Source organism: Penaeus japonicus, unplaced genomic scaffold (genome assembly GCF_977035675.1).
Source record: "Penaeus japonicus unplaced genomic scaffold, GWHDUDI00000001_assembly GWHDUDI00000037, whole genome shotgun sequence".
Classification (NCBI taxonomy): domain Eukaryota; kingdom Metazoa; phylum Arthropoda; class Malacostraca; order Decapoda; family Penaeidae; genus Penaeus; species Penaeus japonicus.
This window is the reverse complement of record NW_028234439.1, coordinates 17,038,310-17,055,508: the sequence shown is the minus strand read 5'-3', so window position 1 is coordinate 17,055,508 and position 17,199 is coordinate 17,038,310. Positions and strand designations below refer to the sequence as shown.

The 17,199-nt window shown below is 43.4% G+C and overlaps 1 protein-coding gene across 11 annotated transcripts in view; it reads right to left on the bottom strand.

Moving 5' to 3' along the window:
- Lrch (Leucine-rich-repeats and calponin homology domain protein) overlaps nucleotides 1–17,199 on the bottom strand; it is a 238,639-nt gene that overhangs the window by 18,605 nt on the left and 202,835 nt on the right. For all 11 annotated transcript variants that reach the window (XM_086532252.1, XM_086532256.1, XM_086532258.1 and 8 more), the window contains exons 2-5: nucleotides 15,970–16,114; nucleotides 13,051–13,286; nucleotides 3,265–3,401; nucleotides 2,341–2,474 (exon numbers count right to left, since the gene is read on the bottom strand). In XM_086532252.1, the coding sequence (XP_086388378.1) occupies nucleotides 2,341–2,474; nucleotides 3,265–3,401; nucleotides 13,051–13,286; nucleotides 15,970–16,114 (652 nt within the window). The remainder of the gene's footprint in view (nucleotides 1–2,340; nucleotides 2,475–3,264; nucleotides 3,402–13,050; nucleotides 13,287–15,969; nucleotides 16,115–17,199) is intronic.

Genomic DNA, 17,199 nt, shown 5'->3' with positions numbered 1-17,199 from the left:
AAAAAGTCTAAATAAAGAAGGCAAAAAATGATTTAGCATCAAGCAGAACCTTAACAAAGTAAACTTTACTAGCAAAGAACACTGCATTTTATTTATGTAAAAGGTATGGTGACAAAAAGCCAAAAAGACCTTAAGTTACCCCCAAAAAAATTGTGAAGCTAAAGAGCAATCATATAGGGTGGACTGTATATGTTATCTTATGCATGGGGATGTACAAGCACAAATATGCATGTATGTGTATGTGTAGCAACAAAGAAACGTGAAGATGAGTCAGAATGATCAGTCGTCAGGTATTAGTCGTGCCATCTAGCTCTAGTACCGGAGGAGAACAACAGCAACCACAAGTCTGAGTTTTAAGATTTTTACTTTATAATTCTTAAATAATACTAGTATACTGAAAGATATACAGTTTATTGTGAACTGCAGGCCTAATCTAACCTATGACACTGATATAGATAAATCAATAGACATCTAACAAAATAAAATTTTAAAAATAAATGCAAAAACTTATATGGAAATCTCAAAACATGTGCTCCTCTCAACAAGGAAAAATTTCATGCACTAACCCTACCAACATATCAAAAGAACAACCATCCTAACTTAAAGGACATTTCCTTTTAACCTTAACTTTTAATATATCTAAAACTCATTTATCTTAGCAATCACTAGCCCTACCAGGAGTGCAACTTGTTATCAAAACCATAAACTGCAGAATGCCTGTTTTGTAAAAACTCAGAAAAATCTTTTCATCTTCACATGATCACAGCCAAGGGAAAAACTGGCTAATTACAAATGCTAAAGATGCCAACCACTGTAAACAGGCAGTGCTACCAGCATGAAAAAAGACTCGGCTGTAAATCAATCAGGACATTTATGAGCGTCATTTGAAAACAGCACTCTCATGAGCTGTACAGCCGCCTGACGCCCAGGCACTGAAGAGGTGTACAGCAGTTTACAGGTTGGCTTTTTCAGGCCCAACAGTATAATCTTCCATACAACTGACAGTAAATCATAATTCCCCTTCCCCTTCCTCGGTTGCTGTTTGAGAAGAAGCCTCAGTGGAATTAGTAGTTAATGAGGTTTAGATGGTTAGCAGCACACACATGAATAAATACACACTAACATGCCTCACCACTTACATAAGCAATAAGAACTACAACTACCATGGCCCCCACACTACGCTGAAGACTTAGCGACCACCCACTGTTGCCGTGAGTGGACCCCAGACCATCTAAACTTTCCTTGACGACCTCTGACGGAGTGTGCTCAACTTCCCTAAAATTGAGGCATAGTTGGTGTCTATTTCTGCATCTAGTATTTTAGGCACCTTAAGAATTTACGAAGCTTACATCAGACTCAAACAATAAGAGCGACACAAAAAAGAGAGAGAGAGAGAATGAAATACATTCACTACATCTATATAAACAAACATAAAAATAATACAACAAAGATATTACTAAAGAGGAGGGATATTCAATCATATACACAAAGGAACAAAAATCTAGTATGTAAGTAGTCTCATAAACTTGTGTTAGCTAAGGGAAGGACTTTCACACTTCACGCCAAAGCGTACACAAAATTACAACATTACATTAAGAGGCAATTAATAAAAAAAGGGGAAGCTGAGGATTTAATCATTTTCATGTAGCAAACTACTGAGCTCTTGTGTAATAGAAAAGCTACTAAAACTTAGCATATTAGGTTAACACTTTATATGATTACAGTGAATATTTATTGGACTGAATATCCTTTAGACTTATCTACAATATACAACAATATACATAACATGAAAAGTGGGAAGTTTTATCATCTGGGAATTAGGAATGAAAATCTACAAAACATGATCACACTACCCGTATAACATTGAAAATATTTCAAATGTATATACAATGTCTCAATATAACACAACATCTTAAATCAGCACATATCCCTTATTACAAAATATATGAAATGCTGATGAAAGGATTTGCATTTTAAAGGTCTTTATTCTCGGAGCAATATTAAAGCACCTAAAAGAACATTTAGAGATCTTTCTAAAAAATATGAATAATGGAGTTATTTTCATATGCCACCTTGTAAATTCTGCAAAACATGGTAGTACATATACACGCCTGTAATGTAAGATCAGTACAAAATTCATGGTCCTATTCCCTCAAACCAAATTAATAGAAAAATCAAAGGACAAAAAATATATATATATCCTACTAAATCTAACAATATCATAAAAGGAGAAAGAATGAAAGAAAAAAAAAAAAGGACATCAATAAAGGAAAAAAATATATATATATACAACAAACATCAACGCTAGATCCCAGTATCTCTCCTTTTCCTTCCACTTACCTGAAATCTGTAGCAGACGAAGGCTTCCTCAACTTTCGAAATTCGGCTTCGGATAAAACACCTCTCTTCTTGTCCTCCTTTGCCGCTGTCATCTCCAGCCATTTGAAGATGTGAACCCGCCCTCTCGTACAAAGCTAGGAGGAGAGGCAGAAAAGAGGTCAACTTGCATTCGTCAATTTCAGAGGAGAGTCATAGTGCAAGAAACTCATATGCAAAGGGTGGCATAGATAGTCAGATTAAAGTTAATGTGTTTACACTTCAATGAAAAGAACTCAATGGGATAGTACTATGGTGGCAAAAAGAAATAAAACTCATGCATAGATTGACAGAGATGCAAGAATGAAAGAGGAATCCATATTGGATGAAATTCATAAAAAAGCTGGATCTGGTGTTGAATATATCTTTTGGAAAATCATGATAAGGATACATCATATTCAATAAATTCGCAAAATACTTCTAATGATAAAAAATATAGTAACAGTAGTAGTAGTAGTAGTAGTAGTAGTAGTAGTAGTAATAATAGTAGTAGTAGTAGTAGTAGTAAGTAGTTGTAAGTAGTTGTAAGTAGTAGTAGGTGGTAGTAGGTGGTAGTAGGTGGTAGTAGGTGGTGGTGGTGGTGGTGGTGGTGGTGGTGGTGGTAGTTCTTGTTGTAGAAGTAATAGTAGTAGTAGTAGTAGGTAGTAGTTGTAGTTGTTGTAGTTGTAGTAGTTGTAGTTGTAGCAGAAGTTGTAGTAGTAGAAGTAGAAGTAGAAGTAGAAGTAGAAGTAGAAGTAGTAGTAGTAGTAGTAGTAGTAGTAGTAGTAAATAAATAAAAAGAAGAACCACCAAAAACACATCCTTCGCCATTTCGAGCACCGGCCCCGCCCACCCCCCAACACTCTAGACGCCACTCCTGAAGGCGAGCCAGGGCGACACGACACTCACATTGGCGGGCGGGTGCTGGAGGGGGTTGTTGTCGAGGCTGAGGGTCACCAAGGAGGACATGAAGCGGAGTTCGGTGGGCAACGTGCTGATCCGGTTGCCACTTAGGTCGAGCAACACCAGCCGGAGGAAACACAACTCTGCAATTGCAAGACGGGGGTAGGTGTTAGGATGGTAAGAGTGATGAGTGAGTTTTTCGGGTTTGTGATGATATTGGTGTGTTCGGGGATGTTGCAATCAGGCATACCAAATTAGGGTATGAAGATAACTCATGATAATCCTCATCATTATCAATATTATCTATTTAATTATCTATTCATCCGTTGATTAAGTTCTGTGCAACTACGGCATATTCCGACGACTTACTTATGCATTGTGGATCAACACAAATGCAAGAATTTCTGAGGAAATAATACTGATTAATACAGAATGATCAATATAACGAAATCGCTCCAAGAATATCTGCAATTTCACAACTTTTGCAATGACTCAATTGCGCGAAGTTCACATCCTTGTCAGAACTGGATTACGTACAGTATATGAAAATACTAGGAAAATGACAATAACCATCATCATCATCATAATAATCACACATTGCTATAATCATCTTCATCATCATTATTATTACCATTACCAATATCATTAGTGTTACCATTATCATTATTATTACTATAATTATTATTATAATTACTAAAATAATAATAATACAACACGAGACGAAATACTATGCGCAGTCAAGACCGATTCAGCGATTCTTGGTACCAGCTGGCCGGGTACGGGTCACCACGAACTCACCGTGACAAAGCCGCCACGCGAACCGACACGAACCAGCCTAAACTGGGGTCACACTAAGTGGTGGTTCTCCCCTATTCCGTTTTCCGTTCTCCGTTCACACTCTTCACTCTTCCCTCTTCCCCCTTCTCTCTTCCCTTCTCCCTTTTCCATTCCCCTTCCTTTCCTTTCTTCTCTTCTCCATCCCTTAAATTCTCTTTTCCTTGCTTTTACCGCCCCCTACCCTCCCCTGACCTTGAATCGACATCCTCGCCCCTTTACTCATGGAAACCCGTCGATAAGTGGAAGGTGAATCATAACCGCAAGAATTGATAAACTTATCTTTCTTGCACACACGAAAAAAAAAAATCTTGCACACACGAAAAAACAACAACTAAGGAACCAACATTGCTTATGTGCGAAACTGGGAGCAACAAATGCTTACTGTTACAAAAAATAAGGTTTATTTCAAATCAGTATACTTATTGTATTTTATTTTTTTTCATTACGTTTAACCTTATCTACGTTTACACGTGACCCTTTCACTGAAGTTTACCCGACTCCCCATCGTCCACAAATACAACCATATAGGGGTATATGCATGACCTCCGCATGCACATGACCTCTGGCCATGAACTGTACAGCTGACACCCCCAAACCTGCAATCTAACCGCCACGCAGTGTTTCCATCCCCCGACAACCGGATAGAATAGAAATTACGGTGATTGATGTGCTATCCCACGTATTACAGCACTGCAGCGCGGAAACGAGCACAGCAGCGAACAGCAGCATCATCAGCAGCAGCACACCATCCAACAAGCAGACACAAAGACTGGCTAACAACCAGCATCCATTCTTTCACGAAACAAACAAACAAACAAAAAAAAGCGGGGACACTAATCCGGACAGAACGTCATTCGAATCACACCAAATTCCCGAGCCACCATGCGTCACCATATGTTTTCCTTTGTCCGAGACTGAGCCTTAAATGGACACTCCCACCTGGCGGCCGGTGGGCGGAGGGCGGTGGGTGGTGGGCGGTGGGCGGTGGGTGGATAGGCGGAGGGTGGATGGGCAGAGGGCAAGGGGAAGGGGTCAGGAAGGTGGAGGAGTACACGATGAGTCATGCCCGCAACAGTTACATGCCCAGAATTATGTGCATTTCCCCATTTGTTCCTAGTTACTCCCCCAACCCCCATCTGCTGAATCTTTACGATCCTACTCGGGAAAATATGAATTTCCTTTGACATATCTACAAGGAGTCGAAAGGATAATGGCATAGTCTTGAGTGAGAATTCCTTCCAGGAAGGACACAGGTGGCGACAGTGACCTGCAAGGAGGAGGAAGGGAGGGAGGGGGGGTGGGGAGTGGGTTGGGGGAGGGGTGTCTTACCTGCAACGGATCCCACCACACCTCCATCGAGACCCAGGCTTAGAACATCACTAGCAAAAATGGTTAATAGAAACTAGGGTTTTGCATAAACCCATAAATTTACATCTTCATCCAGACATCCGGGCACCTCCACACCTCATCACAGTGCACTACACCAAACTATAGTGCGCACTACCACATTACACCACACGATACGACCTAACACAACACCACACCACACCACACCACACCACACCCCACCACACCACACCTCACCAACCCACACTACACACCACACCATACTCCACCCCATCACACCATAACCAACACCACTACGTAGCTCCCACAATACACCCCCCTCCCCCTACCAATCCCAACCAATCCTGATCCACGCGGATTCGACGACCGAGACTAAGGGTCTTAAAAACTGACATGAATCCCAGATGACCTGACTCGAAACAGGTCACGCACGTGTCGCGTCTGCTTGTATCCGATGTCTTCTGCAACATATCAACACGCGGGACGAAATTTCATTCTTATGGTCTTATGAGACTGCAATGGGAATAAATATTCAAATAGAACATGATATAATATTTATAAGTGCCAAACCACTATGCAAATGAAGATCCAAGACATTTGTGAATTACAAATATACAACAAAACGAATCACAATAAAAAACAACACCGTAACGTGTTAATCACAAAGACATAAAAAACAATAAGGACGAAATAAAAGTCATGAAGCTTCGAACTTTTTTTCCAACTTTCCTCCGATGAAGGATATAAAACGAAAAATATATCCTAATCAATTTTTATTTATATCCTTCGCTTCGAGGAATGGACTTTCATCACAAAAGTTCGAACCGTCACTCGTTCGTCGTTCTTACTGTGTCTGTTTTAATCAAAAACAAAATATTTTGGCGGTTAAAAAGGAAAAGTGACTAACAGAACCAACCGGATCGACTGACCCAATAACGAGTGCATGAACGGAACGGCACGGAACGGAACGGAACGAAAGCGGGGATGGGGGAGAGGGGGGAGGGGACGGGCATGTTGCATGCAAAGGCTAACCCTATTATAAAAGAAAACTCCACCCAAGAGACAAGTACCCAAGTGCATTTGCAAGCGCCATAAATTTAGCAACGAACACCAAACCCTTTCGGAAAAAAACAACAACGACAACGTGACGTAACGACCGAGCTGCCGCGTGACGGAAAACCAACGTCGCCGTTACCTTGGGAAGCAATTATCCGCAGCCCCAGGATTGTGGGGGGTGGGGGTGGGGGGGAAAGAGGGGGGGGAGGTTTCGTAACTCTTTTACGGATCGTGCTGGTGTGACTGAACCTTGATGCCTTCACCTATTTTCGTTGTTTCTTTCTCATTGTCTTTCTCTTTCTTTTTCTCCTTCCTTCTATATTTCTTTCTTTCCTTCCCTCGCGTCCCCTTACTCCTCCCTCCATCCCTTTTCATTCACATCAAATAACATCATAATGACCTGGTATGACATCACACCTACACCCACATCCACTTCCCCTTCCCCTCCCACTCTCAATTCCCCTACCCTACCCCCAACCCCACCCTATACCATCCCCTCCCACCCCCTGTTTTGTTTTGTTGTTGTGTTGGGTGGTGTTTTGTGTTTGTATGATGTGTTTTGTGTTGGGTTTTGTTGTTGGTGACCCGTGGGTGTTGGACAACGTGATCCGTAACGACGCGGCTGCTTGTCGGGGGGATGGGTTTGTGGGGGGGGAAAAAAAGAGGGGGGGCGAGGTTTCGTAACTCTTTTAGGATCGTGTGGTTGTTGACTGAACCTTGATGCCTTCACCTATTTTCGTTGTTTCTTTCTCATTGTCTTTCTTTTCTTTTTTCCTTCCTTCTTAATTTCTCTCTTTCCTTCCCTCGCGTCCCTTATACTCCTCCCTCATCACTTTTCATTCACATCAAATAATCATAATGACCTGGTATGACATCACACCTACACCCACATCCACTTCCCCTTCCCCTCCCACTCTCAATTCCCCTACCCTACCCCCAACCCCACCCTATACCATCCCCTCCCACCCCTCCCCAACCTCCAATCAACCTCCACCTCCACCCCATCCCATCCCATCCCATCCCATCCGTCCCCGTCCCCGTCCCCGTTCCCGTTCCATACCCCTACCCCCACCCCCATCCCATCCCATCCCCATCCCACCCCCACCCATCCCCTACCCCTACCCCATCCCCTCCCACGCCCGTTATCAGGCGCGTGAGTGACAGCCGGCGTTATCTTCCTCGATCAACCGACCATGCTATCGATTCCGCCACCGCGCTCCCGTTGACACGCTTGCTAACTGCGGAGGGAAATTCGTGCTTGCTAAACAAACAAAAAAAAAGGGGGGGTGCTAGGGGGGTGCTAGGGGGGGAGGGGCGCTTGTTGGGATTAGTCGGTCGGTCGGTCGGGACTGTTGGTAATGGTGGTAATGGTGGCAATGCGTTGGTAGGGATGTTGGTGTCTGTATGTCTGTCTGTCTGTCAGTGGCGTGGGACGTGTTTTTTGTCTAGTATTTTTGTCTAGTTTTTCTAAAACATACTCACTCAATCATTCATTCATTCATTCATTCATTTTCTTTCCTTCTTTCTTTCTTTCTTTCTTTCCTTCTTTCTCTCTTTCTCTCTTATCCTTCCCCTTCTCCTTCTCCTTCCCCTTCCCCTCCCACTCTCAATTCCCCTCACCCCACCCCATCCCCTCCCACGCCCGTTATCAGGCGCGTGAGTGACAGCCGGCGTTATCTTCCTCGATCAACCGACCATGCTATCGATTCCGCCGCCAAGCTCCCGGTGACACGCTTGCTAACTGCGGAGGGAAATTCGTGCTTGCTAAACAAACAAAAAAAAAAAAAAAAAAAAAAAAAAAAAAAAAAAAAAAAGGGGGGGGGGGGGGAGGTTTCGTAACTCTTTTACGGATCGTGCTGGTGTGACTGAACCTTGATGCCTTCACCTATTTTCTTTGTCTTTCTTTCTCATTGTCTTTCTCTTTCTTTTTCTCCTTCCTTCTATATTTCTTTCTTTCCTTCCCTCGCGTCCCCATACTCCCCGCTCCATCCCTTTTCATTCACATCAAATAACATCAAAATTACCTGGTATGACATCACACCCACACCTACATCCACATCCCCTTCCCCTTCCCCTTCCCCTTCCCCTTCCCCTTCTCCTTCTCCTTCTCCTTCCCCTTCTCCTTCTCCTTCTCCTTCTCCTTCTCCTTCTCCTTCTCCTTCTCCTTCTCCTTCTCCTTCTCCTTCCCCTTCTCCTTCTCCTTCTCCTTCTCCTTCTCCTTCCCCTTCTCCTTCTCCTTCTCCTTCTCCTTCTCCTTCCCCTTCTCCTTCTCCTTCTCCTTCTCCTTCCCCTTCTCCTTCTCCTTCCCCTTCTCCTTCTCCTTCTCCTTCTCCTTCTCCTTCCCCTTCTCCTTCTCCTTCCCCTTCTCCTTCTCCTTCTCCTTCTCCTTCTCCTTCTCCTTCTCCTTCTCCTTCTCCTTCTCCTTCTCCTTCTCCTTCTCCTTCTCCTTCTCCTTCTCCTTCTCCTTCTCCTTCTCCTTCTCCTTCCCCTTCTCCTTCTCCTTCTCCTTCCCCTTCTCCTTCTCCTTCTCCTTCTCCTTCTCCTTCTCCTTCTCCTTCTCCTTCTCCTTCTCCTTCCCCTTCTCCTTCTCCTTCTCCTTCCCCTTCTCCTTCTCCTTCTCCTTCTCCTTCTCCTTCTCCTTCCCCTTCTCCTCCCCCTTCCCCTTCCCCTCCCCCTTCCCCTTCCCCTTCCCCTTCCCCTTCCCCTTCCCCTCCCCCTTCCCCTTCCCCTTCCCCTTCCCCTTCCCCTTCCCCTCCCCCTTCCCCTTCCCCTCCCCCTTCCCCTTCCCCTCCCCCTTCCCCCTCCCCTTCAACCAGACGTCTGCTCAGCCACCCGCCACCACGTTCTGGTCGATAGTCATATTATATTATTCACCGGTCGTCTGTCTGCGTCCAGTTCATGTCCTTGCATGTCTGCTGCGAGGCTTGGCACCATCGCCCCCTCCCACAAGCCCCACAGGTACGTGTGGCACCATCGACTCTTAGGGGAAACTAGGCATTATTAACCTCCTGTATGATTGGTACCATTTATTTCCTGATGGGTATGGGACTATTAGCCCCCAGATATGGCACTATTAGCGACCAGGTATGTTTGGCGCCACAAAATCTAAGGTAAGTTGGCACCACTAAAGCTTTGGTAAATTTGGCACCATTGACGTCTAGAAAAAAATGGCACCATGGATACCACGTAAGGATCGTACATTCAACTCCCAGATAACTTGGCACCATTAACGCCTAGGTAAATGTGGCACTATCAACGCCCAGGTAAAGTCGGCACCTAGTACCATGTTAGCTTGGGACCACTAGGCATAAACTTGGCACCAATTCTCCCAGGTAAATAAACCAGACCCGAGAACCTTTCTATTGGTGCTAAAAATCAACAGGTAAGCTTGAATCCGATTCGACAGGTACAAGGATAGTGCAAGCATCGCCCGAGTCAATTTGGCACCAACTCACTCAACACGACCTACCCGGCTCAAGCACCAAAGCAAATCGTTTTCCAATACACACAAACCTACAGTGACATAACACAACGGAAAACAAAGGGAGTCCCGCACATGAAGGCAGGGGAGGGGGTGGAGGGGATGGAGGAGGTGGGGGAATGGAGGAGGAAAAAGAGGCAGGAGAGGGGGGAGGAAGGGGAGGGGGGAGGAGGGGAAAAAAAGGGGAAAAGGGAAGAGGGGGAGAGAAAAAAAAAGAAAAAAGAGGAGAGAAGAAGGAAGAGGGGAAGAGAGAGAGAGAGAGAGGAGAGGAGAGAGAAGGGAGAGGAGAGAGAGAGAGAGAGAAAGGGGGGGGGGAAAGAAAAAGAAGAAAGGGGGGAGAAAAAAGAGAGGGGGAAAAAAAAAGGGGGAAGAGAAGGGAGGAGAGAGGGAGGGGGGAAAGGGGGGGGGGGGGGGGGGGGGAAGAGGAGGGGAAAAGGGGGAAAAGGGAGAAAGAAAAAAAGGGGGGAAAAGGGGAAGGGGGAAAAAGGAAAAAGAAATAAGCAAAAAAAAAAAAAAAAATTTTGCGAAAGCCATTTGTTTTTTTGTTTTTCTTTTCTTTCGCAATACTTTTTAAACAAATTTTTTTTTGTGAAAAGTTTGATACTTTTTCTCAATTTGGTTCACCTGATGGTTCACGATTTTCTCTCCACTACATCGCAACTTCATAAAGTCATTTTTTCGCAAACCCACAAGCACCCAAAACTAAAAGCTCTCTAAAACAATAACTATCCCAAAACCAAACACGTCAATAAATAAATAAATAAATAAACAAATAAACAAACAAATAAACAAACAAATAAATAATTAAACAAATAAACAAATAAACGCAGGCCTTCAGAGTTGCCATAACAAACGCCACCTAACTCTGCGGCGACGGTGAGTGTGCCGCCTGCTGCGTGGCGACCGCATGGCGAGGGAGAGAGAGAGAGAGGATAACATGAGCATCACTCACCTCACGCTCCGCTAGGCTTTGCTTCACTTCACTTCACTTCACTTTCGCTCGTGTCCTTGATCGAGATTTGTCAGCGGGATTTTTGATCAAGTTATGTCAGTCGAATGTCGAAAGGGTGAAAGTAATACTAAATAATAACAATATCAATAATAATTGTGATAATAATAGTATTAGTGATAATAATAATAATAATAATAATAATAATAATAATAAGATGATAATAATAATAAATCAATAATAATAAATAAAATAAATAATAATAAATAATAATAATAAATAAAATAAATAATAATAATAATAACAGTAATAACAACCATAACATCGATAGTAATAATCATAATAAAAAATAAAATTTTTAAAAAAAATAAAAAAATAAAATAAAAAAAAAATAATAATAAAAAATAATTCTCACCCCACCCCCCACCCTGTCGACATCACCCCAACAACCTCATTCCACTTGTCAAACAAACGAACATAAAACAAAAAACAAAAAAGAGAGAAGTCGTGACCTCACCAGACCTCAGCCGGATCGAGAACATGACTAAGACAAAAGACGAGGAGATGAAGTCAAAGATGTCACGGGAATTGGACAATACGGAAGAGATATGATGCTGAAGGGAGGACGGGGGGAGGGAGAGGAAGAGAAGGAGGAGATTGAGGGGGAGGCGATTGAGGGGGGATGGGAGGAGAGAAGGAAGCGGAGGCGGAGGAGAAGGAGGAGGAGGAGGAGGAGGAGGAGGAGGAGGAATAGGAGGAGGAGGAGGAGGAGGAGGAATAGGAGGAGGAAGAGGAGGAAGAGGAGGAGGAGGAATAGGAGGAGGAGGAGGAGGAGGAGGAGGAGGAGGAGGAGGAGGTGGAGAAGGACAAGAGGATGGGGAAAGGGGAAAGAAAGTGACGAGATATAAAGCACAAATACAATAAGAGAGACACCAAACTCAAAACAGAAACAAAAAGTCCAAGAAACAAAATTCAAAAGCCAAGGATGCCCGTAGGATCTCATGTCCTGTGCGACCAGCGAAGGATGGGTGAGCGACGCGTGAACGAACCACTTCCTCTAGAACCTTCTATTCTCGAAGCTAAGAGACGAAAATCAAACAAATGGCGGATTAACGAGAACGGAATGTGTACCTTCATTTTCTTTCTTTCCTTCTTTCTTTTTGTCTCTCTTTCAGTGTACCTTCCTTTTCCTTCTTTATTTATTTCTTTTTTTTGTCTCTCTTTCAGTCTCTACAGAGAAAACAATGACTCGGTCTCATGCTATCCATAATGTAATATACAATCCAAATCCTTATACATAGAATTTATCATACATTCGATCCCTTCAGTTCAAGCATTTTAATAAATTACAAAAGCGATTTAAGATATACAGTAATTCCTTACTCGCTCGGCCACCCAAAACACAACATAACAAAATAAATCCCAAAATCAAAATAAAACAAAACACAGCCACAGTAGGCATTAATCAATTACGTTCCTACTGTGTAATTGCGTAATTTATAATATTAATTACGTTCCCACTGTGTAGTTTCGTAATTTATAATATTAATTACGTTCCTACTGTGTACTTACGTCAGCAAAGACAATAATCAAAATTCAACTGTGACTGTTTCATTCTACCATCATGTACACGTTACTGCTAAGTTTACTCGTGTTTTCTCATCGTGTGACAGAAATAACGAGCGACGCAGTACATGGTGTCGGCCGGGGCGAGGACGGCGGGGCTTATCAGCGGATGTGTCACACGACAAAGACACTGCCAGATAACGTCAGCTTCTCATCTCCCTCGCTCCCTGTCATGCCCTAATCTCCCTGTCCCTTTTATACCATCGCTCTACGTCTTAGGGCCTTTCTCTTTCTCCTTTTTTCTTTCTCTTTCTCTATTTCTATCTCTCTCTCTCTTTCTCTCTCTCTCTCTCTCTCTCTCTCTCTCTCTCTCTCTCTCTCTCTCTCTCTCTCTCTCTCTCTCTCTCTCTCTCTCTCTCTCTCTCTCTCTCTCTCTCTCTCTCTCCCTCTCTAACAATACTAAATATCCCCAGGCACTAAGAAGACGCCTACACCCCCCACCCCCTACCCCACCCCCAACCCAAACCCAAACCCCTCAGCTAAAAAAAAAACCCACCTGAAGGGATAGTCTGTAGGAGGTTCCTGCGGAGGTTGAGCCTGCGGAGCATGTCCAGCTCCCCAAGGGCAGGCGGGAGGTGCGCCAGCTGGTTGTACGAGGCATCGAGGTCCATGAGGTTGTAGAGGTTGCCCACTTCCTCGGGCAGGCTCACCAGGCGGTTCCCCGACAGGTCCAGGACCCTCAGTGACGTCAGACGGCACACGCAGCTCGGGACCACAGACAGCTGGTTCCGGCTGCAACAGAAGGGATGGGGGGGGGAGTCAACATTGAGGAGGATAATGCAATGAGGATTCGCTTTCAGGATACAGTGACAGTGAGTCAGGAAAGAAGGGGAAGATGGAACAGATTGACTGGCTGACTGACTGACTGACTGACTGACTGACTGACTGATCTCATACCGATCCCCTCATGTCATAGGGAAGGGCCTGAGGGAATCAATGTGCGAATTAAAAGCAAAATAATAACGTACTTCGGGCCTTGCATAACACGCCCAGAGGTCTTTCAACTCCTTAATCAAAAACAAAAATAAGACCTTATTGTATATAAAAGAAGGAAAAATGAGACCAAGTAAATAAAGAAAACCGAAATGAAATTACCTGCAAATAAAAAAAAGAAAAAGTCATTTACACAGAACAAAAACACAGACACGTCCCACACAGCCAACAACCAAACAAAGAAAACAAAGTGACATGCGACAGGCGTGTGCAAAAGGATGACAGACAGACAGACAGACAGACAGACAGACAGACAGCGACGAACACTAATGACGGACAAAACATGAACATTCTGAAGAATCTAACCGAGTAGGGTAGCTAGGTCACCTGGGGTCAGGTAGGGTCAAACCACACAGAGATAATCAACATCAGATTGAAATGAAGATGACTAGCCTTACGCCATTTTAACTGGGTTTATGAATGCCGTTAGAGAGAGAGAGAGAGAGAGAGAGAGAGAGAGAGAGAGAGAGAGAGAGAGAGAGAGAGAGAGAGAGAGAGAGAGAGAGAGAGAGAGAGAGAGAGAGAGAGAGAGAGAGAGAGAGAGAGAGAGAGAGAGAGAGAGAGAGAGAGAGATGAATGTGAAGATGAAAAAAGATTGTGATTGTGATTGTGATTGTGATTGTGTGTGTGTGTGTGTGTGTGTGTGTGTGTGTGTGTGTGTGTGTGTGTGTGTGTGTGTGTGTGTGTGTGTGTGTGTGTGTGTGTGTGCGTGTGTGAGAGTAATTGAGTGAGTAATTGAGTGAGTAAGCGAGCGAGTGAGTGAGTAATTGAGTGAACAAGCAAGGAAGCAAGCGAGCGAGCGAGTGAGTGAGTGAGCGTGTGAGTGAGTGAGTGAGTGAGTGAGCGACCAAGCAAGCAAGCAAGCGAGTGAATGAATGAGCGAGCAAGCAAGCGAGCGAGCGAGCGAGTGAGTGAGAGAATCAGTAATTAAGTGAGCAAGCAAGCAAGTGAGCGAGCGAGTGAGTGAGTGATGGATTGCCTGAATTAATATATAAACAATCAAAACACATACATCTATCTATTCATCTCATTTTGAAATAGATAAAAAAAGCTAAAAGACTATCGCAATCTTTCCTAGATTTGGATAACATAATAAAAAAAATCCAGCGATAAAACTAACATCATAAAAAAATAAACATAATGCAATATCCGGGAAACGAATAAAAAAAAAATATCGCAAAACGTCAGCAAATGAAAGCTGAATGGTGTTGGATGTGGTGAGGATGATGGTGATGATGGCGGTATTGATGGGTAGTGATGGTGGTGGTGGTGGTAGTGGTGATGGTGGTGGTGACGGTAGTAATGGTTATCACTGATGGTAGTAAGTTAGCGGTGGTGGTGCTAGTGATGATGATGACGCTGTTAATAAAAAAATAAATTATGATGATAGTGATGACGATAATTATAGTGATGATAGCGACGACCACGACGACTACAAAAACAACAAAGACAGAAGTGATGATGAAAAATAAAAGACACCGATAAAAAAAAAAAAAAAAAAAAAAAAAAACAGAAAGCACACGCGTAACAGACAGATGCATGCGATAGCTAATCAGCAGTCACCCAGCTGCATGTGCCTATGACTGACACATACTTTCCGGCAGACTGACAGCCAGGGAAAGACAAAGAGTGAAATAGCGAACGACAGCCTATTAGGAACATATTTTGGGTAACAATTAACCATAGATAAGTAAATATATTCATAAATAGATCATAAAAGAAGTAATATATAATGTAAGAACTAAGAATTATGACATTATGACAGCAAATAAAAAAATAGCAATAAAAAGGCCACATTGAGAGAGAGAGAGAGAGAGAGAGAGAGAGAGAGAGAGAGAGAGAGAGAGAGAGAGAGAGAGAGAGAGAGAGAGAGAGAGAGAGGGGGGAGAGGAGAGGGAGAGGAGAGGGGAGGGAGAGGGAGAGGAAGGGAGGAGGGAGAGAGGAGGGAGGGAGGGAGAGGGAGAGAGAGGGAGAGGAGAGGGAGGGAGGGAGAGGGAGGAGAGAGAGGGATGGAGAGGGAGGGAGGAGAGAGAGAGGGAGAGAAGAGGAGAGAGGGAGAGAGAGAGGGGGAGGGAGAGGGAGAGGAAGGGAGGGAGAGGAAGGGAGGGAGGGAGAGGGAGAGGGAGAGGGAGAGGGAGGGAGGGAGAGGGAGAGAGAGGGAGAGAGAGAGAGAGGGAGAGAAAGAGGGAGAAAGAGAATGAGAGAAAGAGGCAGAGAGAGATAGTCAGAAAAGCAATAAGACAAAAAGACCGAGATACCGAGAAACAGCGACAAAAAAAAACAGACAACTAGAAAAAAAAAACAATCCTTCCAAAATCAAACTAACCAAAACTCCCCATCCCCCTCCACCTCCCTTCCCCTTCCCCTTCCCCTTCCCCCCTCCCATTCCCAATTCCCCCTTCCCCACCCCCACCCCACCGACCTGAGATTAAGATGCGTGAGCGACTGAAGATTTATCACAGACTCGGGCAGGTGCTTGATCACATTTTGGTAGAGATTCAGCTGTTCCAGGGACGAGTATTCCGTCACCTCCGCCGGCAGCTCGCTAAATCTATTCTTCGATAAATCTGGAAATAGAGGGAAAAAAAGGAGAATTAGAGTTGAGTTTCGGTGGTGGTGGTGGTGGAAAGTTTATTCTTTGATAAATTTTGGGGGAAAAAAAGAGGAAACGTGGAAAGTTGTAGTAGAGTTTTGTTGTTATTTAAAGATAAGTAGAGTGTATAAATCGATGAGTAATAATAACGATATTACTACTGCTATTAAAATTCCTATTACTACTTCTGGCAGTACTACTACTACTACTACTACTACTACTACTAAATTATAATAATGATGGTAATGATTACGATAAAAATAAAAATAAAAATAATAATAACATTAAAAAATAACAATGATAATAACAATAATAACAACAACAACAATAATAATAACAATAATAACAATAACAATAACAATAACAATAAAAATAAAATAAAAATAACAATAATAACAATGATAATAACAATAATAATAACAACAATAACAAAATAACAAAAGCAGCAACAATACTAATAAAAATAATAACAGTGTCATCGGAAACAAACAGAAAGGGCGTAAAATGGCGCACTAATCTAATCTTTTGTGCGCTTTCCGAGCCTCTCGTCTCAACCGCAACGATAACGCTATAACAAAAGCCATATTGTTGTCACTTCATAATTGCGGCGGAACGGAATTTTCAACTTTGGACTGACGATTGTACGTTGCATTCCACGCCTACGCATACACACACGCCCACAGTCCCACACACACGCGGATACGCATACACACACGCACAAATGCGTAGAGAGAGATAGAGAGAGAGAGAGAGAGAGAGAGAGAGAGAGAGAGAGAGAGAGAGAGAGAGAGAGAGAGAGAGAGAGAGAGAGAGAGAGAGAGAGAGAGAGAGAGAGAGAGAGAGAGAGAGAGAAAGAGAGAGAGAGAGAAAGAAAGAGAGAGAGAGTAAGAAAGAGAGAGAAAGTAAAGGCGCTGTCACACTAGCACTTTTCCGTCAATTTTCTGAAAAATTGTCAATTTTTGAGCGAATTGGCATCTTTTTAGTCAGACGATATTCCGAGTTTCCGCGTGAAACATTCCCGTCGTCCTATTGGCCAAGCATAATCAAATCAAGAACTAT